This window comes from Astyanax mexicanus, chromosome 14, assembly GCF_023375975.1.
Source record: "Astyanax mexicanus isolate ESR-SI-001 chromosome 14, AstMex3_surface, whole genome shotgun sequence".
In the NCBI taxonomy this organism is placed as follows: domain Eukaryota; kingdom Metazoa; phylum Chordata; class Actinopteri; order Characiformes; family Acestrorhamphidae; genus Astyanax; species Astyanax mexicanus.
The window spans coordinates 46,723,010-46,748,028 of NC_064421.1; the positions used below are offsets into that span (position 1 = coordinate 46,723,010).

General features: G+C 37.3%; 2 protein-coding genes across 9 annotated transcripts in view; one reads left to right on the plus strand and one right to left on the minus strand.

Annotated features, from left to right (window-relative positions):
• The window catches only part of LOC103030706 (ryanodine receptor 3-like), a 198,345-nt gene that overhangs the window by 150,869 nt on the left and 22,457 nt on the right, over nucleotides 1-25,019 (plus strand). The window contains exons 67-84 of one of the 6 annotated variants that reach the window (XM_049463517.1): nucleotides 18-258; nucleotides 1,280-1,367; nucleotides 3,745-3,789; nucleotides 4,619-4,711; nucleotides 7,126-7,140; nucleotides 11,145-11,315; nucleotides 11,411-11,470; nucleotides 12,452-12,586; nucleotides 12,846-12,958; nucleotides 15,577-15,673; nucleotides 19,589-19,698; nucleotides 20,952-21,003; nucleotides 21,223-21,279; nucleotides 21,387-21,486; nucleotides 22,197-22,276; nucleotides 22,916-22,992; nucleotides 23,149-23,222; nucleotides 24,750-24,767. In XM_049463517.1, coding sequence (XP_049319474.1) covers nucleotides 18-258; nucleotides 1,280-1,367; nucleotides 3,745-3,789; nucleotides 4,619-4,711; nucleotides 7,126-7,140; nucleotides 11,145-11,315; nucleotides 11,411-11,470; nucleotides 12,452-12,586; nucleotides 12,846-12,958; nucleotides 15,577-15,673; nucleotides 19,589-19,698; nucleotides 20,952-21,003; nucleotides 21,223-21,279; nucleotides 21,387-21,486; nucleotides 22,197-22,276; nucleotides 22,916-22,992; nucleotides 23,149-23,222; nucleotides 24,750-24,767 — 1,626 coding nt within the window. The remainder of the gene's footprint in view (nucleotides 1-17; nucleotides 259-1,279; nucleotides 1,368-3,744; nucleotides 3,790-4,618; nucleotides 4,712-7,125; nucleotides 7,141-11,144; nucleotides 11,316-11,410; nucleotides 11,471-12,451; nucleotides 12,587-12,845; nucleotides 12,959-15,576; nucleotides 15,674-19,588; nucleotides 19,699-20,951; nucleotides 21,004-21,222; nucleotides 21,280-21,386; nucleotides 21,487-22,196; nucleotides 22,277-22,915; nucleotides 22,993-23,148; nucleotides 23,223-24,749; nucleotides 24,768-25,019) is intronic. The other 5 variants (XM_049463519.1, XM_049463518.1, XM_049463520.1 and 2 more) reach the window with 5 other exon arrangements.
• Nucleotides 1-25,019, minus strand: part of LOC103026471 (ER membrane protein complex subunit 7) — a 246,781-nt gene that overhangs the window by 113,154 nt on the left and 108,608 nt on the right. The window lies entirely within an intron of this gene.

Genomic DNA, 25,019 nt, shown 5'->3' on the forward strand with positions numbered 1-25,019 from the left:
CTGTACATCTTTCACAGTGTACGCCCAGCCAATCATCAGCAAGGCCAGAGCAGACCTTCTGAAGACACACTTCCTCCCCACACTGGAGAAGCTGAAGAAGAAGACGGTGAAGGTGGTGGCAGAGGAAGAGCTGTTGAAGGCTGATGGGAAGGGAGACACCCAGGAGGCGGAGCTTCTGATCCTGGATGAGTTCGCTGTGCTGTGCAGGGATCTGTATGCCTTCTACCCAATGCTGATTCGCTATGTGGACAACAACAGGTAATTCATTTGTATTAAGGTCAGCACATTTTAGTGTTAATCGCCAGATTTCATTTTTCAGCAGGACCTGGCACACTGCCCACACTGCCAAAAGTACCAATTACTTTTTTTTATATTTAATATAATATTCAAATTTTCTGAGACTCTGATTTTTGTGTTTTCCTTAACTGTAAGCCACAATAATCAACAATAAGATAAATAGATGCTTAAAATAGTACACTCTGTGTGTTTCACATTACTGAAATGCAGATACTAATCAAACAGTTTTATAACAAAGGGGATAGGCCTAAAAGAGTGGTTAGGGGCAGGCAGGGTGAGCAGCAAAATGGCAGCAAAAATAAACAACATACTAGAGAGTGGTCAGGCAAAACAGGGTCATACATGGTAAATACAGCAAAGAAGGGCAAAGGCAAAAGAGGAGTCACGCTGCCATTATGATCAGGAGATCGCCGGTTCGAATCCCGGTCATGCTCTCTCTGGGTGGGTACAGTAGATGGCGCTCAGCAGTTCAAAAAGAGGCGGAGTCTGGCTTCACATGTATCGTAGGAGGTATGTGCTAGTCTTCACACCTTCTGGTGTTGGGGCATCACTAGTGATAGGGGGAGTACTAATGAGTGTGTTGGTAATTGGGGAGAAAATGGGAAATCTAAATAAAAATATAAAAAAAATGGACAATGAAGTGGGCAAGTGAAGCACGAGTGTAGTACAAGGGATGCCTTTTGGGTCCTAAAATGTTGTTTTTTCTACCCTCAGTCTTAGGCATGCCTGACTCTGTAAAAGAGATGTGTATATATACTAGGGTGGGCAGGTGGAGCCAATTAGTAACTCGGGGAGCGAGAACGCCTTAGCGTCATGTAATCAGTGGAATCAGGGATGTCTTTCAGTTCCTGACCCACTAGTTGAGAATCGCTAATCTAGTGTACTAGATCCGAGTTTTAGAGCCACTGCTGCACAGTATGAGTGGAGTTTATATTCTAAATATATAATATATTAGTTATATATTGCTCTGTTTCCTCTGCAGGTCCCGGTGGCTGAAAGAGCCTGACCCCGACTCCAACGAGCTCTTCAGGATGGTGGCAGAGATCTTCATACTCTGGTGCAAATCCCACGTAAGCTCCTGCTCTAATCGACTTGATTCAAATCTGCACATGCTTTTTTCTACATGAATTAAACATGTAATATTAAATCAGTGCTCAGTAATTATGCTGATTTTCTGTATTGTACATTTAAATCAAGTCTTTTTTCCACAGTGGCCAAAGCCTTATCCTCCTGTATTTTGATGGCTTAAGGCTGCTGCAACATGACATTTTACAAAACACAAAACAACAGCAGATTTTAATGTCATTTAATGTGACTTTTATCATGGTAATTACTGTTTTAGCATTATAACACTGTAACAATAGATGCTTTGTTGTTTTTTAGATTTTAGTATTCTGTTGATCCACTAATAACAACGCTGTTCTAAAAGATCCTTATTTGCATACTTATACTCACCATCTCACCTTTAGCCTGTTTACTGCATAAGTAATCAAATTAAAATGAAATGAAATAAAACGAGAGTCAGAGCTGCTGCACTCAGTTATTAAATTCTGGGTCATAGAATAAAACATTTGTTTTAGCAGAGCTCACATAATGTAGTGTAAATAGAGGAAAATATGTATATTCATTAGATAAATAATAAGACACAGTTGCACAGGTTTTTTTTATTATTATAATTTTTTGTTACAGTTTGAAGGTGCACCATTTGTTACCTGCCGTTGTATGTTGTTCTTAAGAACTCCTAATATTTATTAAAATAAGCTTTATTTTTACTTAAAAGGTGTGATTAAGTGAATACCGTATTTTTTTTTTTTTTAAACCTGAAAGTCATTTCAAATCCAGTGTAGTGGCATGCAATTCCAGTGTAGAGTCCAATTCATGAAGATTGCATCCATTGCTTATTATAGACTCTTAATATTAGGGCTGGATCTACGAAATTGCCATTTTTATTCCGATTTTTTATTCCGCAGATTTGCTTTTTTTTCTGATAAATTATCACACTCTGAAGCGTTGTTTTTTAGGTCGGGAGCTCCATCGGAGGCGTGTGACGAGCAGCAGGTTTTATAATATAATGTCTTGAGCAGAAACAGTTTTAATGTCTTTAATGCCTTTTTAACTTTGTTAACAGTAATGTTGTTGTGTATATACAATTATTCATAGCTGTGTGTAATTCTACTGTGACCATTGTAGTGTACCACATTTTTTTGGACTATAAGTGCACCAGATGATGAGGCACACTATCAATAAATGTCTATGTTTTAGTCTATTTTCATACATAAGGAGCACCGGATTATAAGGCACATTAAGCGACACTACTAAGGATGCCTACATTGAAGTAAGCACGGGTGTCATGTTTCCCATCTAAGCGCTTAAGTAAATAAAACTGTAATTCTTAAAAAAATAATTTCTTTTAGTCAAACCACAGATTTTTATCCTGAAAACTGTTGATTTGGGTGAGTAAAGCGCTTCTGTTTACATACAGTAAGCTTAGATTTCCATTTTTTTTCCAAGCGCTAACCGCGATTAGCAGCATAACCAGCCCGGGTTAACAATGCTACCCAGCCCCGGTTAGCAGCATAGCCAGTCCAAGTTAGCAACATAGCCAGCTGTGGTAAGCAGTGCTAGCCATCCCCGGTTAGCAAACATAGCCAGCATATGTTAGCAGCATAACCAGCCCTAGTTATTAGTGCTACCCTGCCTCAGTTATCAGCAAAGCCAGTCCCGGTTAGCAGTGCTAGCAATCCCCGGTTAGCAGCATAGCCAGCCCCGGTTAACAGTGCTAGCCAGCCCCGGTTGGCAGTGCTAGCCAGCCCCGGTTAGCAGTGCTAGCCTGTCCCGGTTAGCAGCATTAAACAGTGCTAGCCAGCCCCGGTTAGCAGTGCTAGCCTGTCCCGGTTAGCAGCATTAAACAGTGCTAGCCAGCCCCGGTTAGCAGTTCTGGCCAGTCCCGGTTAGCAGCAGTTAGCAGTGCTAGCCATTCCTGGTTAGCAGTGCTAGCCAGACCCAGTTAGCAGTGCTAGCCAGTCCCGGTTAGCAGCAGTAAGCAGTGCTAGCCAGATTTAAGTGCACCTTATAGTCCAAAAAATACGGTAATTCTAATAATAGACTTTTATGATATAGAATTATTCTACAAATCCAAATTGAAGTTACAGAAAGAAGCTGTTTTCTCTGCTGCTAATAATTAACTGTAAAATTTACTAGACTTGTTTATTGTTTTTTTGCTTTTTTTAACTAAAGTTGTATTTAAACAGGTCAAAGTAGTTATTTTGTTATTTGGTCATTTTCATACTTTTTCATTGCAGCGCCATCTGTACATTTTCACTGTTTTCACTGTTTTTACATATTCAGACACATATTTAGATTCACAAGATTCACCTTGAAGATGGATTCTTTTTTTAAGCTTGAAAATAACTGTTTTATCATGTTAGAACTAACCTTTCCCCACAGAAACAGTGGAAGAAATGCATATCCCCTCTTGTTAATTCAAAGCAGGTAATTGTTTGGAGGTTTTTATGCACAGATAAATTAGAAAAAAACACTCTAAATGTCATTTCTATAATCTGATTTCTATAACCTTTTTTTCTTATCTACTTTTTACATTTTGTTATCATGCTGATATTTCCTGTTTCTGTGTTTGGTCACCATAAATGTGTCGTGTTTGATGCAGCTCTCTTTTTACACTTCTCACTTCTCACATGCATTTGGCTGCAGATATTTACTCTACTGTAGTTTATCAGCTTATTTATTTAACAAAACAATGATTTTTATTCAATTAACATACATCATAAATTGCTAGTTATAAAAACTCAATTTTTTTTTTTTGTTTGCAGAGATATTTCTAAAGATATTTTATGTAGTTAGGTTAAAAAGCTTATTTAAAAAAAAAGATTTTCTTTTTAATTAACATTACATCATCATTACATCATAAATTGCTAGCTATAACATTTTTTTTGTTTGTTTTTTTTGCAGAGAAATTTCTAAAGATAAAAAGAGCTAAAATAATTTTAAAATGTAAATTGTAAAATTGAAATGTAAAAAAAAAAAAAAAAATCAGCAAAAAACAAAATAAGCTGTGCCCTACTCTCAACTCCTGCACATAAAAAATATGCATTAATTAAATTATTTAATTAAAATGACAATTTGCATGCTTTAAATGTGTCCACCTTACATCAGCGTGTTTGAGTGTACTTATTTTTGGCAGATATGGTGTTGTTTTAATTCTCGTGAAAGTGACGTGCAACAGATTCATTCTCAGTTCATGCTCAGATCCACGTGAAGTCCTCCAGGCTTCTTTTTTAGTTCTACTTTGTTTCCCTCGCAGAACTTTAAGCGAGAGGAGCAGAACTTTGTGGTTCAGAACGAGATCAACAACCTCTCCTTCCTGACCGGAGACAGCAAGACCAAGATGGCAAAGGTAGGAGAACAGAAGGAGCCGAGGAGCCCGTCTGAACCAGAGACTTCTAAGAATTCCTCAACAGAGACAGAGAACATCAAGCACCACACGCTGACTTATTGAGACACTGAGAAAAATCATCACACAGCGGCTTAGATGTAGCTTTAAAAGAAGAAAAACTGAAAGGGCTGGAAGCAGGAGCTTGTTATTCCTGTGGTTTCATGTGGAACTGGAGAACAGTGAGGGTTTCTGCGCTCTGTCTGCACCGTCACTGTGCATTTAAAGGGTTTTAGGCTTTTAGAGGATTGTAAACATCTCCTGTGATGTTACTGTTACTGTTCACAGATCAGTAGAGCTATTACAGACAGGAAATAGAGGAAGGTATGTCTTAAAATACGACTCAGATACACATTTGTGCACAGTTGTGCACAGAACAACGCAACTAATACTCGTCTATTTCCAGAAACACGGGCATTAAAATAATAGTTTGCTAAAATGTTTCATTTACAGTTTTCTCTGTACCCAAAATTGATCAGTCAAGACAAAAAAAACAAAATCCACTAATAATGCAAATTACATTTATGTAATAAAAACAACACATAAAAATACTTTACTTTTAAGTTGTGTGTCAAGAAACTTTTCTTTTAGATTTGGTAATTTGTGTAATTTTTTTTAAATATTTAAAACTTCTTATCCATACATTACATGTAAATTTACAATTTTCGACAGCATACAGGTTTTGGGAAATAGAGATTATTAGAAGGATTATTAGAGATTATTGAAAATATTGTAAAATGAGATACAGCCAGAACACATTTAAAAAGCTTACATTTTTAAAAAATAAATATATAAATATTGTTTATCATTTTAGAGCGTTCCATTTGCTGCACAGTCCATATAATCTGCATACGATGAGTTTATCTGCAGTAACATATACCACATTTTTCGCACTATAAGGCACACTTAAAATAATTTAATTTTCCTAAAAATCATCAGTGCTCCTTATAATCCGGTGCTTCTTATATATGAATTCTACCAGTCAGGTATTAAGGAGCAGTAAAACCACTTCACTGAATTACAGAGTTATACAGGAGATTCAGTTTAGTTCTCCAGCATCGAAATTCAAGACTGGAGCAGTATTAGCATTAGCCGCTAACCGTGCTAAGCACTAGCTCTTTTGCCGTTTCTTTAATGTAGCGCTGTCAGTTGGCATTTACTAGCGTTAACTGCTCAAAGTAATTCTAATTAGGACTGTGAGGTCTAGGGCTGTTAATAGAATTAATTTGATTAATCAAATTACTGTTTAAATGCAGTTTTCAAAATTGATATTCAAGAATGTACATCTTTACATATAGATGCTGCCAGAGGGAATCTTATTAGAGAGACATTTCCTCAACTGAAATACAAGGAGGTTGTTTTGGCTCTGTGTGTAATGTTAAGGGGGGCTGCTTACTAAAAAAAAAAAATATATAAAATAAAATAAAATAAAAATAAATATAAAGGAACGTATAGTTTGTGCATTACTTAAAATGGCGCTTTGTGTGTCTAAATAAGTTGTTATGTAAGAACAAAAAATTGTATTTAAGAATCACTCATACATTTAAAGAATATTTTTTACAATATTGGCCAGCCCTAATTGTGACATTAAGTAACCAGAATAAAGGTTAGTTAAATCTATAAGGGGCTTACATTCAGCTAGCATTAACTTAAATGGTTAACCGATTAAATGATAAGAGTTAAAGACTTAAATATATGGATAAATCTTTAAAAAAAGTAAACTGCTTTGGAATATTTCCTTAATATGTTAATAACGAACGTGCCTTGGCTGATCAACTATATTTGGGTTAGAGAAAGGCCTGTAAATGTAGTTTTTCTTCTGCAAACTTGAGCTGCAAACTTGAAATGCCCGGTGGATTTTACGCTTTTTAACATCACTGCTCACTCACTGCAATTTTATAGATTTGTTTTCCAAAGAAAACAAACATTTAGATTAGCATTAGAGTGCATTTAGGTATAATGCGAATTTAACACCTGCATGTTTTTTATTATTATATACTGACACGACATATTTAACCTGTGTTTTGACCCTTTGGGTGCTTCACACATGTAAATAATGTCAACACATCTGTTAACTCTCACAGGAAACAGCTTTGAATTGTGTTTTTATACAGAATTTTAATTCAGCCTGTTCAGGAAGTCACGCAATGCAGATTTTTTTGTGATTTTTCGTAAATTGCTCCTGATTGCAGCTCCTGCATGGGCTGAATTGAACTCGTACTCTGTAAATGGTGAATTTGTTCCTGTGCGAGGATGTGTTCTCTAATTCTGTTCTTGCCTGTGCTGTTTTTTTTTTCTTTTTCTCTTCTTTCTTTCAACCCTCTCACTTTCTTTCTTTTTCCTCTCTCTTTCTCTCACTCACTAACTCACCCACCCAGTCGTTTCTGCCGAAGGTACAGTGAGGGTGCATGAGCAGCGTGTTGGCTTTGTCTGAGCTCAGTGTTTTTGATTTTGTGAGGGACTCTCACTGCCGTACAGTGCCGACCCACCTTCACTTCATTTGTCTTTATTTCTGTTTGTCTCTCTGATGCCCAGCTTATTATCAGCACTACAGGAAAAAAAAAATCTTTCTATTGTTGAATTTACACCTATTGTTGTGAGTTTCCAGTCTGGGCTTAAGCCTAGTCTTGGATGACACAGCATTTAAAAGATTTAAGAGATTTTCCACGGCCTAAATCAAGCTGTGCAGTGTACGACTGACTGCTTGCCTATAGATCACTAAAATAGGATTAATAGGTTTAATGAATGTTCTTTAAAATCTAAATTTTTTGTGTTTTCTTTAAAGAAAAAGAATGCTGTGTAGTCAAGAACTGTGCTTAATCCCTTTTTTTAAGAACCCGCCCTTAAAGGTTTCGTGTCAGCACTATTGACTGGTTTTCTGAACCCAGATTAAGTCAGATTAGTTCAAACTAAAATTGATTAAGTATCATTCAATTTTGATGCATCATTGCCATCAGGACTAGGTTTAATCTATGTTCAAATAACCAGGCATATACTGTAGGTTATAATTCAATAACACAAGAATTTAGTGTTGTTTATTTAGCTGTTTTTTTATGGTTAAAAAGTGCTTAAACTTATTTATTTAAAAAAGGTCATGGCTTTAAAATTCACTGATTTTACATAATCTCACCTTTTGAGCGCATACTGTACATCACGGTTAAGGAAATAAGCTGTTTGGTGACATCAAGTCTGAGTTTAGCAATCCAGTGTCCACTGAAAAACATGTATCTCAAAAATACCCTAAGATATATATTTTTCACACTATAAGGCGCACTTAAAATCCTTAAATTTTCCCCAAATTTTCATTGCGCCTTATAATCCAGTGAGCCTTATGTATATATTTTACCAGTCCGGTATTAAGGAGCAGTAAAGCCAGGAGTTTGAGTTTAGTTCTTCAGCACCTTGACTGCAGCAGCATTAGCCTTAACAGCTAACCATGCTAAGCACTAGCTCTTCAGAGGTGAGTTTTATAGACCTGTAGCCTGCTGCTAACCCCGGCTAGCACTGCTGGAGCAGCAACTGCCGCAAAGCATGCTAAGCGCTAGCTCTTCTGTAGTTCAGAGGTGAGTATATCGGACTGTAGTCTGTGCGTTTAGCGTGTTAAAACAAGCTATGCTAGCTCCCGCTACTCCCGCTTTTGTTTAGTATTCAATCAATGCACTTTTCATTTTAAATAGTTCGATGTTAAGTTAAATGTTTATGTGAATCATTGTGACCTCGGAGACCACTATTAATTTTTCCAGACATGTAGAAAGAAAGCACAGAGAGGTAAGTGCAAACTAGCGAACTAACTAACACTAGCAGCGATCTAGCTCACCATAGCAACGAGCTAAATGAAATACTAATGTTATTGGGGGAAGAACTAAAGTTAGCTATGAGCTAACTAACCTTAGCAACAAGCTAACTAAAATACTAATCTTACATGGGAATGTACTAAAGCTAGTGATGAGCTAGCTAACCTTAACCATGAGCTAAATTACACACTAATGTTACCGGGAAGTGAACTGAAGCTAGCGAAGAGCTAGCTAACCTAAGCGACAAGATAGCTAACGTTAGCGATAAGCTAGCTAAAATACTATTACTACTGGGGAGAGAACTACCATTAGCGATTAGCAAGCTAACCTGATGATGAGCTGTTTGAGGGCAAATTGTGTTTTTTTTTACATGGTCTTGATTCAAACTCGACTACTAAAAGTCTAAATCTTGACTAAGAATTTGACATGTCCTAGTATTGGTCTTGGTTTTGACATGGACTCGGCTCTAGTAGTCTTGACAACAACACTATTATTATGTAGTCGACCAAAAATCGACAAAAATGGAGATTCATGTTTTTTATTGGACAGCATCGAGAGGGATGTTAGTCTTGCCAATTCACAGCCAGCCCTGATTATTTTAAGTGTGGATCAGATTAAATGCTTAATTTACTTTATGATATTTGATTCTGCCTTTATCAGGCTGATACCTATACCCACTGATTACAGTATGCCATCTCTTGTTGATATTTGTTGTAAGATTGGTGGATCTAGCATTATTATATTAAACCTACTGATCTTATATATATTAAATATATGCAGTAATGACATACCTATGTCTTAAAGCTTCTCATATTGGCTTCTTTGTCATTTATCACATTTTCTCTTACTAAGCTGAGCTTATTAAGGCAGTTTGTTTAGGCTAAGGCTGCTTATAAGCTTTTAATTGCTATTAGACTGCATCTCTATTCATTAAAAAAGGAAAACACTGCTGGACAGTACTTGATCAAATTGATTGATTTAAAACAGGGGCCAGCATATAAGAAGAGGTGTGTAATAAAGCTGGAGTCAGTGTGTGTGTGTGTTTGTTTGGGTATAATGCGTGATTACACAGGTGTGTTCTGTTCTTCTGGTGCTCATAGTTCACTGTGTGTGAAATTTCTGTATTGTTTTTGAGGTCTGGATCATTATATGTTAGTGTGTTTTACTGTAGCATGGTTTCTGTACTGCTGTTCTCCTCTATCTGTGTCTCTGCTTTGTTTGTAATTGTTTTTATTAGTGTGATATTACACTGATATGCCAGTTGTCATGGGATTTGCGAATTGATCGTAAGGTGTTATCTTAGGGGTTAACTTGGTAACTGTAAGCCACACTTAAAATCCTTTAATTTTCCCAAAAATCGAAAGAAATCATCTTATGTATGAATTTCACCAGTCTGGAATTAAAGAGCAGTAAAGCCACTAAATTATAGTGTTATACAGGAGTTTCAGTGAAGTTTTACCAGCAAAGAGACTTGAGTAGCATTAGCATTAGCCGCTAACCGCTAACCAAGCTAACCTTAGCAACAAGCTAAATTACACACTAATTTAACCAGGTAGTGAACTGAAACCAGCGAAGAGCTAGCTAACCTTAGCAACGAGCTAAATTACACACTACTTTTACTGGGAAGTAAACTGAAGCTCGCAAAGAGCTAGCTAACCTTAGCAACGAGCTAAATTACACACTAATTTTACCAGGAAGTGAACTGATACTAGCGAAGAGCTAGCTAACGTTAGCAACGAGCAAAATTTCACACTAATTTTACCAGGAAGTGAACTGAAACTAACAAAGAGCTAGCTAACCTTAGCTATGAGCTAAATTACACAGTAATTTTACTGGAAAGTAAACTGAAGCTCACGAAGAGCTAGCTAACCTTAGCAACGAGCTAAATTATACACTAATTTTACCAGGAAGTGAACTGAAGCTCGCGAAGATCTATTTAACCTTAGCGATTACATCTTATGTATGAATTTTACCAGTCTGGAATTAAAGAGCAGTAAAGTTATTAAATTACAGCGTTATACAGGATTTTTAGTGAATATTTACTAGCAAAGAGACTCGAGTAGCATTAGCATTAGCTGCTAACCGCTGTTTCTCCGCCCAGAGTTGAGTATTATTGGCCTGCAGTCTGCTGCTAACCCTGGCTAGCACTGCTGGAGCAGTATTAGCATTACCCGCTAACCACGCTAGCTCTTTCGCCATTCAGAGGCGAGTATATCGGACTGTAACCTGCATTTATATAAACTGTTTACCGTGTTAAAACAAGCTATGTAAGATAAAACACTGGCTAATATTATATATATATATATATATATATATATATATATATTATTATTTTTTAAAGAGATATAGTTTTGTTTACTTAGCTTAGCTTTACTTAGCTTATCTAGTCTTTTAGATCTAGTCAATTCACCTATTGATTTCATTTAAATCAATATTACTTTTAAGATTTTTAGATTATAGTCATATTCTTTATCTATATGTTCCTTGTTGCGTGTTTTTTTTTTTCATGATCGCAGTTACTGTGGCGTGTGTGTGTGTGTGTGTGTGTGTGTACGTAACTGATGCCTCAGCTGGAGTGTGTATTAACTGGTTTCTGTTCTCAGGCAGGAGGACAGGATCAGGAGAGGAAGCATAAGAAGCGGCGTGGTGAGTTTTACTCCATCCAGACCTCGCTGATCGTGGCCGCACTGAAGAAGATGCTGCCCATCGGCCTCAACATGTGCACACCCGGCGACCAGGAGCTCATCTCATTGGCTAAGACTCGCTACAGCCTGGTGAGTGGGTGGGGCTAGAGGTCAGTGCTCAGATGGTCTGAGCTCTGTTTGCTTATAAGGTTTTAATATGTCTTGTTCTTTTCTCTTTTTTATAGAAAGATACTGATGAAGAGGTCAAGGAGCATTTGAGGCAGAATATGCATCTGCAGGAGAAGGTGAGCCAATCATAGAGAGCTGTAATAGTGAGTTAATATTGTTGTTTTTTTATCGGCAAAAATATTTTTGCACATTGAGTGACATCCTATTCTTTTTTTTATTATTATTTATTTAATTATTTTATTACATTTCTCCTCAATTTACAAGGCCTATCACCGAACCCACTCATTAAGACTTCCCCCATCACTAGTGATGCCCCAACACACCAGGAGGGTGAACACTAGCACATGCCTCCTCCCATACATGTGAAGTCAGACTCCGCCTCTTTTTGAGCTGTTGCTGATAGCTGTAGCATTACCGAGTAGCATCACAGCACTAACGCTCGGAGGAAAGCGCAGCGACTCGGTTCTGATACATCAGCTCACAGACGCAGCCTTGTGCTGATCGACATCACCGCTAATCCTTCAAGGACATGTGATGCTTAGGGGTGGAATATGTGCAGAAGAGCATTCTAGCCCTTATGGATGGTCTGTGAATGGCAGTAAATAGTGTGGGGAAAGCAGTTCCTTTAGATCACATTAAAGAGAACTAAGGTTAACAATGAGCAAGCTAATATTAGCAGTGAGCTAACTAACATGCTAAGATGTTCTGCATCACAATAAAAAAATTGATGAAGAAAATTTAATCTTAAGTACAATACAATAAATTATATTTAATATATAATACATAAGTTATGACTACATTTTTGGGGCCTTAAATAATATTTATTGAGGTCTTAAAAAGGTCTTAAAAAGCATTAAATTTGACTTTTAAAATGGCGCAAGACCCCATGGATCGGATACGTATCCAATTTAGGATCACACATGGAAATGGCTCAGATCTGATTTGAAAAAATCCAATTAGCTCGTTCACACAGCCAAGAAAAAATCTGATCTGAGTCACATTTGAGCAAGAAAATCGGATTTGAGTCACTTCAGTCTGGTAATGTGAACGTAGCCTTACTCTCATACTCACTTTAACTTTCATATTCTCTTTTTTAGACGGAAGACCCTGCAGTGAGGTGGCAGCTGAACCTGTATAAGGATGTTGTGGTGAGGAATGAAGGCCCGCCTGATCCTGAGAGAACGGTGGACCGTCTGCAGACCATCTCTGCTGCTGTGTTTCATCTGGAGCAGGTTTGACAGCCGTGACGTCTCAATTTATTTCCCCATTCCCCATTTATTTCCCTCATTCAGATTCAGGGCTTTATGGTTAAAAAAACACCATATCCGTCCAATAACTGTAAATATTAAATATATTGAAATTTTAGGTTCATTTGGATGAGAATAAAGGTTGTTTTCTTAAGGAAAGCCAGAGTGATTGACAGGGAATTTGTATGGGAATTCTCCTATCTTTCTTTTTCTATTTTTCTCACATGGAATTGACTCTCTGCAGGTGGAGCAGCCGCTGAGATCCAAAAAGTGTGTATGGCAGAAGCTCCTGTCGAAGCAGCGTAAGCGCGCCGTAGTGGCCTGTTTCCGAATGGCACCATTATACAACCTGCCTAGGTATGCTACTCACTCTTTTCAGTAATAAACTGCATTATTTTAACTATTCCACTGAATTTAGAAGTTTAGAAGTGCCTATATTTATTTTGTTGTATTTACAGCTCTGGAAAAAATACAAGACCACTTAAAAATGATGAGTTTCTTTGATTTTACCAAATTAAAAACTCTGGAATATAATCAAGAGGAAGATGGATGATCACAAGCCATCAAACCACCAAATTGAACTGCTTGAATTTTTGCACCAGGAGTAAAGCAGCATAAAGTTATCCAAAAGCAGTGTGTAAGACTGGTGGAGGAGAACATGATGCCAAGATGCATGAAAAAAACTGTGATTAAAAACTAACCAGGGTTATTCCATCAAATATTGATTTCTGAACTCTTAAAAGAGAAACTGATTCAGAAACTGTAGTGGTCTCCTATTTTTTTCCAGAGCTGCATATTTATTTATGTTATTATATATATATATATAGGCCAGTCTACTTCTTATTTACTTATTTCTGTTCTACTCTCTCTCTCTATAACTTATGTTCTTCTTCAGGCTGATAAGGACATTGTGTAATTTCATGCTCTGTTGCCCTGTAGCTTCACTGCTACTGCATCATTGTCGAGGGGGAAGTTATAAGTTTAGATCTGTACCTTTTAATTAGCCCTGTCTTTGCTTTTTTATTCATCATTTCTCTGTTTTTTATGTTTAACCTTACTGTTAAAGTTTGTTGCTTATCAGAAATCAGTAAAAATAGCTTAAATTTAGGTTTATTTGGGTCTTGTGTGCATTTACTTTTTGATTTTCTTTCAGGAGCCAAGCACCAAATATATTTCTATTATCTTTTTTTTTTTTTTTTGCACTATAAGGCGCACTTAAAATCCATTCATTTTAATTTATGTATGACTACTATCAGTCAGGTATTAAGGAGCAGTAAAGCCCCTCTGCTGAAGTACAGAGTTATACAGGAGTTTCAGTTTAGTTCTCCAGTACTGAGACTGGAGCAGCATTAGCATTAGCTGCTAACCCCGCTAAGTGCTAGCTTTTTCACCGCTCAAAGGCTAGTATATCAGACTGTAGTCTTTGTCTTTACCTTGTTAAAACAAGCTACAAAAGGAGACGAACTTCTTGCTTATATCACCCTGGCTTACTGTAACACTCAGGGTTCCTCAGTGTAGCGCTGTCAGACAGCATTAGACAGTTAGCTGCTAATGCTAATGCTGCTGCACCCAGCCTTAGTGGAAATGTAGAAATCTTAAGCTTACTGTAAATAAAAAAACAGAGGTGCTTTACTCACCCAAATAAACAGTTTTCGGGAGAGAAATCTGTGTAGATTAATTACAGTTTTGTTTACTTAGCTTAGCTTTAGCTGAGTTAGAAAGAAAACATGGCGACACCCATGTTCCTTACTAGTGTCTCATAATGTGCTTTATAATCCAGTGCGCTTTATGTATGAAAGTAGACCTGAAAATAGACTATTATAAATAGTGAGCCTTATAGTGAGAAAAATACAGTATTTCATCTTTTGATTTTATTTTGCTATTGTTAGTTTTAACATATATGTGACCGGAGTTCCACTTTTATCATTTCTTTTATTGTTTTTTTTTTCCTGTTCTCCTCCAATGACAATACTGCCCTTCCCCTCAGGCACAAAATTAATAATTACTTCCTGAATTCCTACCGACACTTTTGGCTGGGGAAAATGCATGAGAGCACAGATTATGACAGTCTGCTCTCCATGCTGACGGTAATGTAATGCTTGGGGATTGTTTACTGGTTGATTCCTCTGTATGCTCCATTTCCCAGCCATGGTTTGGACTGTAACTCATACTTCAGCTGGGAGTCTCATTGGTCATCTGAAGCACTGTAGTTTATGATCATCATTTACACATTCAGTACCAGTCAAAAGTTTGGACACACCTTCTCATTCAATGTTTTATTTTTTTCCTACATAGTAAATGAATAGTGAAGTGATCCAGATTATTAAAGAACACATAAGGAATTATGTAGTAACTTAAAAATGTTACACAAACCAAAATACTCTACCATTTAGTATTTAGTTGCTCTTATCTGGGGAGCTATTAACTTGTGGTTTCTGAGGCTGGTAACTCTAATGAACTTATCTTTTACAACAGAGGAAACTCTTGTATTTCCTTCTCGGAGAAGTCCTGATGAGTGCCAGTTTCATCATAACATTTTTGATGGTCTTTGCGACTGCACTCAAGGATACTTTTTAAAGTTTTTTTTCTGTACTTCTGAGTAGTTCTTCTCATAATCTGGATTAGAACATTACTCAAATATTCACTATTCACTGTATACCTGTAACTCTACCTCTGCACTACTTTACTTTAACTGATGCTCTCAAACACTTTATTAAGAGACAAGAAATTCAAGTAATTAACTCTTGATGAGTTCAGCACAGCTGTTAACTGAAAGCCTGAATGATTGTAATATCATTGTTATTCTCTCACACATAACATATTCAATAAGATGACCATTCAGACTCCCTGTGCCTCTTACTAACCAATTAACCCTCTTCTTCTTCCTCAGCATCACCTGTTCTCCCCCCCACCTCACTCTTCCTCCTTATCCTAACCCTGGTAACCTGGCCTAATCTCTTGCCTCCACCCCCCAGGCATCGTTCTATTAACCTGTTCCTCACGGGCTATCAGAGAATATGGATAGAGACAGAGACCTACTCTTTTGAGGAGAAACTAGTGCAGGATCTGGCAGTAAGTACTTCCCGTGTCGACCAGTATCTCTGTGTTCGGTGGGCGGGTCCAGCCTGACGCCGCCGGTCAGGTGTGCTGCGAGCGGCGTGTCGTGATTGGGTGTGGTCGTGGCCATGGTGATTTTTGTTTTGTTTTGGTCATACTTTATTTGAAGAGCACTACAGAAGAGCTTTATATTATATATTATATATAGCACATAAAAAGAACTTCAGCAGTATTTCAAATAGCTGAAAGTGAGCTAAATGTTATTTATAGCCCCCCCCCCCTCCCCCCCAAATTTATATTCAATAAAAAGTGAAATTTGTCCTATAAATGGCAAATTAAAAAAAAAAAAACAGGATAGAGTGAAAGTAGCGGCTATTTATACTACAGAGACCAGGTGACAGCAATCTCAATAACAAGGTGAACCGGAACGCCGATGTGTCAAGTCCGGAGGACTGAGCACAGGTGCATTCTGGGAACTGGAGTCTTTTTTTTCCCGGAGAACAAGAGTATAAATATTTTTTTATAAAGGGTTTATAAATAGTTTATAAAGGATTTTAATAATGGTTATAAATTAAGTTGTAAATACTTTAAAAACATTAATTAGCACTTACAACACATAAAAAGAACAACAGTTATAATAGCTTTTTTATCTACATATCTAAAAAAATAATATAGAAAGTCAGTTTAATCATTTAATATGTTATTATATATGTTAAATGAATTCAGTTATTAACATAAATGTTATTGATGACTGATGGAAAAGACAGAGTTAGATAAGCATGTGAAAAGATCAGAACTTTAACACTAAAAGAATGAGGAATCACTATTTGGTACACGACAGGCAATGTGGGCAGTGTGGGCAGTGTGCCGAGTCCTGCTGGAAAATGAAATCCTCATCTCCATAGAAGTTGTCAGTAGCAGAGGGAAGCTGTAAGATATGAAGTGCTGTAAGATTTTGTGGGAAAACAAAACTGCACTGACTTTAGACTTGATAATAAAACACAGTGGATCAACACCAGCAGATGACAGACATGACTCTCCAAACCATCACTGATTGGTGGAAACTTCACACTAGACCTCGAGCAGTTTGGACTGTGTCTCTCTCCACTCTTCCTCCAGACTCTGCTCTCTTGATTTACTTTAAATGAAATAATGTAAAATTTACTGATGATCAGTGATGGTTTGGAGAGACATGTCTGTCATCTGCTGGTGTTGATCTACTAGTCAGTGTAAGTCTATAACACTCAGGTTATAGTGGGTTACACTCAAAAACAAGGGGTAAGGGTACAAAGGGGAATTTGTATTGAACCAATGTCTGTATTTAGGGCCTTCAACTAAAGTCTTACCTGCTTTTGTTGTTTTCATTTTTTAATTCTGGCCAATCTGCCAGTCCTGTTCCCACAACAGCTGTGCCTCAGGCACGCATGACATCTTACGCCACGTAGATGTCAGTGCTTGAGCTCTTCTCCATTTGATGTCGTGTCTCTGCTCTTTAAATTGAACATGCTTGATGCAGCCAGTAGGATGGTAAGAAGGCGTCTGAATTAAATTCTTACCTTTACTGGCGAAATTTATGGAAAGCTTTCTTCGGAATTGGAGAGACTTTCGTAAATTTTCAGAAGCGAATTTCTGGCCGTTCTCATGTTCATGCAGGTTTTAGACGTGGTCCAGTTCATGCGTATGAAATGGGTTTGAGGGCAGAATGTGAGGATTAACTGTTCCTTTTGTTAACTGTTCCATCATTCATTCCCATGATGCATGACTGCTGCTTGTTAGCTAATTGCTAATTGCACGTACTGCTACATTATCCAAATGCATGACTCGGTACACTGTGCAATTAAAGCTTCTTGCTTTAGGGCGTTTTCACACCAGCACTATTTGGTTCGTTTAGGGGTGCAGGAGAAAATCGTTTTGAGCTCGAATCGCGTTTCTAACAATGAACGATTCAGAATTGATTCTCATTTTTAAAAAATCTATTTTTTTTGCGGGTGCAGCGACTGTCACGCAGAGCTTTTTAACTGTACCGCGGAGCTCAGCTACTGTACCGCGGAGCTCAGCTACTGTCTCGCGGAGATTTTTAACTGTCTCGTGGAGCTTAGCTACTATCGCGCAGAGCTCATACTGTCTCGCGCATTCGATTGAGCAGGTGTAAAAAGAGCGGTTCACTTGTGGTAAGAATGTGATCTGGTCTCAATTCGACCCAGCTTTCAAATATTCTTCTTTTTAATTGAGCTAAACTGCTGATAAGACACAGTTTAGTCTGATATATTAGCCAGATAACACTGATTAGTTTTCACAGCTATGAACAAACTTTGTCTCTGCTGCTCCATGCTGTTTACATGCACTGTGCTGCGTTCACTGCTCACAGCTGTACGACTTTGTTTTAAAAACACTGTTTGAAAGCACAGCTGGAACATAGAATCTTCTTGCTATATTTACTACCTTGCTTCCACGCCAGACAGATCTGAACAATCAGAGGAGACGATGTGCTTCCATAGTTTATTGGTGCGCATTTTGGTGCGTTTAGGTTTATTATGCCTGTGTGAAAATAAACCAAACGGATGGTGAAAACACTTCAATTTTCACAACTACAGGTGTGAAAACGCCCTTAGTGTGTGTGATGGTGTCTGTCTGGGTATTTCTATGAGTGTGTGTTTCTTAATAGTCTTCCCCCCGGAGTCTACTGCACTGTAATAATCACATTACTCACTCTCACTAGCTTGTATTGAAGTGTGTAACTGTGTAAGGTGTAAGATGAGTAACTGATGGGAAATGTAATACAATAGATGTGCTTCAGAATCTGTCAGTAGGATTGTGCTGGAGTGGCGTGTGTTGTTTGAGCTTATGATCAATTATTTTCTCCGTAGACCCTGTACACTGCAATAAACAAAGGATCTAATTTTAAGGCAATCAAGTCAAAGAATATTTGTTTCTTTGATAAGAGAAGCAATTAGATGTAAAATTATTCTGCTTATTTTAGAAATGATCTTAACCAGACTTACTTCTAATTTTCACCTTGTTTTAAACCATTTAAACTCATAATAAGTCACCGGTCAAGTTATTCTGATTCTTGTGTGTTCAAATTTAAGACAAAAAATTGCCATCAGCTGCCGGAGCCCTGAGAGAGCACAGTTGGGCTTGTTTATTCTCTCTCTGGGTGGGCACAGTAGATGGCGCTCTTTTATCCCCTCATCACTCCTAGGGTGATGTGGATCAGCACAAGGCTGCGTCTGTGAGCTGATGTATCAGAACCGTGTTGCTGCGCTTTCCTCCGAGCATTAGCACTGTGATGCTACTCGGCAATGCTACAGCATCAGCAGCAGTTCAAAAAGAGGCGGAGTCTGACTTCACATGTGTCGGAGTAGGCGTGTGCTGGTCTTTACCCGCCTGGTGTTGGGGGGCATGACTAGTGATAGTGGGTTGGGTAATTGGCTGTGTAAATTGGGAGAAAATGGGATACAAATTGGAAAGAAAATTGTAAAAAATATATATTATATTTCTGCATTTTGGAAGGAAGGCAGTAATAAATGTGTAATAAAAGAATTGATCCTTTATTTATATATTTTCTTCATCATACATATGAAGACCTGAGGTTCTATGTACGTCTGCTTTCCAAAAGCACTGCAGAGACTTCAGTAGCTGTTAACTATGTATTTACTCACACACACACACACACCTCTCTCTTGTGAAGAATGACAGGTTTCTGACATAGTGGGCGTGTCCTTATTATGTATTTTTCTGTTTTTTACCTGAAAAAAGTAACGATTCAGGTTTATTTTACACTTAGCTTTACAACATTAGCAAAATCTTTATTTTTTTTCTCATTTAACTTTTTTTCAGTTAAACTGAACCTCTTACCATGACACTGTGTAAAATGTGTGTGTGTGTGTGTGTGTGTGTGTGTGTGTGTGTGTGTGTGTGTGTGTGTAGAGAACACAGCGGAAAGCAGAGGAGGAGGAAGAGGAGGTAGCGGAGGAACAGCCAGACCCTCTTCATCAGCTCATCCTGCATTTTAGTCATAATGCTCTGACAGAGAGAAGGTGAGACACACACACACACACACACACACATACATAACACACACACACACACACACAACACACAGACAACCTGCTCACATATCCTCAAAAAAGCTGACAGATACACTCTTTAAACCAATGAATATACAAAACACATTTCTCACACATTTCCTCACCCACACACACCTGCCAGTCTCTCTTCTCTTCTCACATTACAACAATGTCAGCCTGAAAACACCACCGTTTTCTAATCAGCATGATCTGTGATGAGTCTCAGCTTTGATTATGTGACCTGTGTTGTCTACAAGACTGTGGAGTAGTAGATTATTGGAAATACATGTTTAAAGTACTTAAAGATTTCATTCTATCGTTTTTTTTATTCATTTTAAAATGTCTAGTTGTGTCTCTAGTATGAATGAATGCCATGTGAGCCATTGTTTTTTTTGTTCTGGTGTTTCTGTATAACCCTGCTTTAGTTCACTGAATTAGCGGTCTCTGAAAAAAGACAGGATTTCAGCTTTTGCTCATGAATATTCATACATGCAAACATATCACCTCTGATTGGCTAACAGCACTGCAGCAGAGAACACCTGCTACCTGTCTTCCCTCCACAGTCAATTTTGCAGCTCTAAAACTCAAAGGACAAAATGTTTTCAGAGATACTTTAGCCTTAGTTATAAAGAGATAAAACTAAGTACTAGGTAAAATTAATCCCTAAACTTCGCTTAACATAACACTGTCAGTGTTGCTGATAATGTTTTCTTTTAGTTAAACTAATGCTACTAACTCTTACCTCAGACTTGGTGATTCGGTGCTTCAGCCTTTTTTACCACTTTAAAAGCCCAGAATTCGCTTTATATCATGAAATTCGATGTGAAAAACGCCTGCTTTGACCGGTGTTCTATCAAGTTGTGCCACTTTGTCAAACCGTGCTTCCCTAGTGTATATATAAGGTCTCGGTAAAACATGGAATCCACCGGAGATCCAATTTAACCCTATAGTTACTTACACAAGATAGCTAACGTTAACTAGCTGTGTAAACAGAGCTGTAAGCTCCTACTTAGACAATGAGACAGTGATGGTTCTGCTGCAGCCCGGCTTCAGCTCTGCCTGCTTTATCTTTGATTAAAAATTAAATGTAATAATCTGGGAGTAGATTTTGCTTACGATTTCTGATATACTTGTAATTCATAACAAATTATTGTTTCTGAATACTTTGTTACTGAATTCAGACCTTTTGTTTACCTGCATCTAACTCTAACAATTTATTTCAGTTCCCTAGAAGAGGATCCACTGTACATCGCATATGCAGACATGATGGCAAAGGTAAAAAAAAAAAACTTTAAAAAGTATTTAAAGTTTAAAACTTCGTAATGAAAGTTGTTATCTTGCTTCTATCACATCCTAATCACATCAATAGTAATGTACAAATTCCATGTTTTTTTATTTTTTTGTAATGTACTGAAGGTTACCAACCTTTAAAAGCTTCTCTCGATCACAGGAAGATGTAACTGGTCTGTGACTCTGTGTCTCTGCTGTTCTTAGAGCTGTGCTGAAGATGAAGAAGATGAGGATGAGGAAGGGAAAGAAAAAACCTTTGAGGTTAATTTTCCAGTGCTTTAATGCCTTTTGTTTTCCCATTTTTTTATTTATGCTCCTCTGGGAAATATTGGATGTTTGTACTAATATCTATGTACAACATATGACAGGAAAAGGAAATGGAGAAACAGAAGACTCTGTATCAGCAGGCCAGATTACACGACAGAGGCGCTGCTGAGATGGCCTTACAGATGATCAGTGCCAGCAAAGGTATACACACACACACACACACACACGCATAAAGTATATAGGCTATTTTTTACTTTTTCAAATTAAACCTATTTTTTATTTGACTCTAAATCTAATAACACATATAATAAACTATTCAAAACATGTGCTGGTCAATCTCAGGCAGCTTTACTTAGGTTTCCTAAGGTTTCTAATCTGAAGACGGTTACAAAACTCATGTGACATTTAAAAATCATGTTTAAAAAGCAAGTCCACTAATTCCTTTAATTTTCTCTCAAGAAAGTCTTTATTTTAAAGAAATGGTTATAGACTGCATGTTCAAAAAATAGATATTTATGACAAAAAAAAAAATCACTCCTGTTACTGGCACTCATTCCTGTTACTTTTTATGTTTTGAGAAACAGGAATGAAAGTAACAGGAATGAGTTTTTAGCATAATTACATCTCTGGAGAATTTTTATAACTATATTTCAAGGTAATATTTATAGTTATAGACAGGTCACAAATGCTGGTTTTCAGTGTCCTAGGATTTTTTTATATTTATATATTTTTTTAATTATATAAATCTAATTTGTGTGTACATTTCACATTTGTACATGTCATTTCCTGGGGACATAAATGGCAGCCATTCGGTGGATATATTTATATATATATATATATATGTATATATATATGTATATATATGGTGGATATATATGAAAAATGTATTTACTGACCCATATTTCTTTCAGGTCGACTGGGTCCCATGGTAACTTACACTCTGAAGCTGGGCATTTCTGTTTTGAACGGTGGAAACATTATAGTTCAGCAGGTAAAACACACACTTTCAAAGCACTTTTGTCTGAAAATGCAGAATGTTAAGTGAATGTATTGTGGTAATTAGCAATTCTCAATAATCTAGTAATATAGACAGATATGACACAAAATATAGCAGTGCTTAACCCTCGTAAAGATCACCCGAAAGCGTGTTCTGGTAAGACAGGGACTTGTTTTAACATGGTAAACATGGAAACTACAGTCTGATATACTCACCTCTGAATGGTGAAAGAGCTAGTGCTTAGCATGGTTAGCGGCTAATGCTAATACTGCTCCAGCCTTAGTGCTGGAGAAACTTCATTGAAAACAAAAAACTCACCCTTATAATACTATATCTCAGCAAATTACTTTACTGCTCTTTAAAGCTGACTGGAAAAAAAAATCATACATAAGTAACACACTAAAAAATTTTGGGAAAAAAAGTGCTTTTTTAGTGCTTTATAGTGCGAAATATACGTTAATGTCTTGTGTTTGCTTTTGCAGAGGGTATTAAGAGAGAACCCACTCTTATTTTCTGTAATAACCTGATCCTAGACTGGTTTTAACACTGAAAATTTCCACTAAATGCTCAGAGTAAACCTTTTGGCTTTCAAATGTACGGTTTATTTGATTAAAAATGTAAATCTTTCTACAGAAAATGCTGGACTATCTGAAGGAGAAGCGAGATGCTGGCTTCTTTAAGAGTCTGTCTGGACTAATGCAGTCATGCAGGTAATTTGCAAATGTGGACTCTCTTTTGAATTGCTTGATTAGTGAAGGCTAAATAACAAGTATTTGAGCCCATAGCATGGCGTCCAGCTTTTTTTTTTTTTAATTGTAGGTTAATGTAAGTATTATTACTCATATTGACTGGTTGGTTCTCTTTAGTGTTCTGGACCTGAATGCATTTGAGCGGCAGAACAAAGCTGAAGGTCTGGGCATGGTGACTGAGGAGGGCTCAAGTAAGTCTCACACACACAATAATAATGTCTGCACACATTACATTATCCAATCAGCTTCAACCTTCTTTTACCAATAAAACATATGTACAGTTTTTGGACAGTGACACAACATTCATGATTTGGGCTCTTTATGAAACTACACTGGATTTAAAATAAAAACAAATGAAATGAAACTGGAGTGTAGACTTTAAGGTTTAAATAAAGGGGTTGAACCAAAATATCATATAAAGTGCTCCCTGCGATCTCCAGTCTCCGAACTACACTACCCAGAACGCACCACACGCTGACATCACACATTCACCTGATCTCAGTACACCCCCCGGAAGTCCGGAATACTAATTTTTCACAGTATAAATAGCCCTTTCTTACAGACTTTAATAAATAACAAATAAACAAATAAGGGAATAACGAATATATATATACATAAACAAACAGGGAAAACCAACAAAGAGCTAAGCTAAACAGATAAGTGACTAAAACTAAACAGATAATAACAAAACAGGGCTAGGGAAAATATACAAGGATAAATACGTAAATAATATACAAAATAAACAAAGAAACAAACAGGAAATAAACGTGACTAGAAATAACGTGACTGATGATAAACAAGAGCGAGTAAGTAAGAAACGTGGAGAAAGCAATAACGTGACGTGACAGACAACGGGGGAAGGTGCAAAGACAGACGGATAAACATGGACTAATAGGTACTATATATATATATAGGAACATGAAACACAGAACACCTGGGGAAGGGGCGGAGCTACAAATTAGACACAAGTGACGGAAAACTACTGGAGAAACACACTAGGAAACGGGGAAAACACAGGGAGACATAGCGAGGCCGTGACATTATGAATTACAGTCATTTTTCTACAAAGCCTCCTCATTTCAGAGCAACCTGTACTGAAATAAACGTTTAGTTTCTAATCACCATCAGAAAGCCTGGGACTGTTTTAAGTGACTTTTTTATTAGTTTATCTTTTTTTGCTTGCTTATATAAATGATGTATAAATGAGTATTAGCTTGACTCACATTGTTTATTTAATGCCATCTCCATTCCCATCAACACCCTTCATCATAGTAAGAACTGATTGAGATCAGTTTTCACTAAAACTGTTTTCACTAAAAGGTTTGCACACTTTCACTGCTTCACATTTAAAGTATGAATGGATAAAAAAAAAAAAAAAAAGAGAACCATCTTCCACCATACACTGGTCATATTCAAGCCGTTTTTGCTGTCATTCAATTCACAATTCAGGCATAAGTGATGGTGAGATCAATCCTGTGATGTTCTTTATCCGTCAAAACAAAAAAAAAACTAAATAAACAAATAAGTAAATAAATAAGAAGCTGTTGAGATGTTAAAGTCTGTTAGTCTCATGTCGGTGTTCAGCCAGTTGATGTCAGTATCCCTCATTTCTTACTGAAATTTCAATGTCTTCTCCTTTGCTTATGTCTGCCTTTTTGCCTGTTTGTTTCTTTCTGTTTCTTTCCTCTCGTCATGTTTTTTAATCTCATCGGTCGCAGTCAACGTGAGGGAGCGGGGTAAATACACGGTTTAGATTCTACTCGTCTCAGCATTGCTGCCCCTCCAGTCCCTGTCTTGTCTTTTCTGTCTCTGTCTGTTTTGTGCTGAATGCAGTGAACAAATGCTCCAGTCTTCAGGACTCGTCCTTATGCATGCCTTTTAGAAGAGACAATAGAGCTGATGATGCAAAATCCTCCTGTCCCTCTAACTTCCTACTGTCCCTCTGCCTCCCTCTGTCTTTCTCTCTGCCTCCCTCCTGTCCCTCTGCC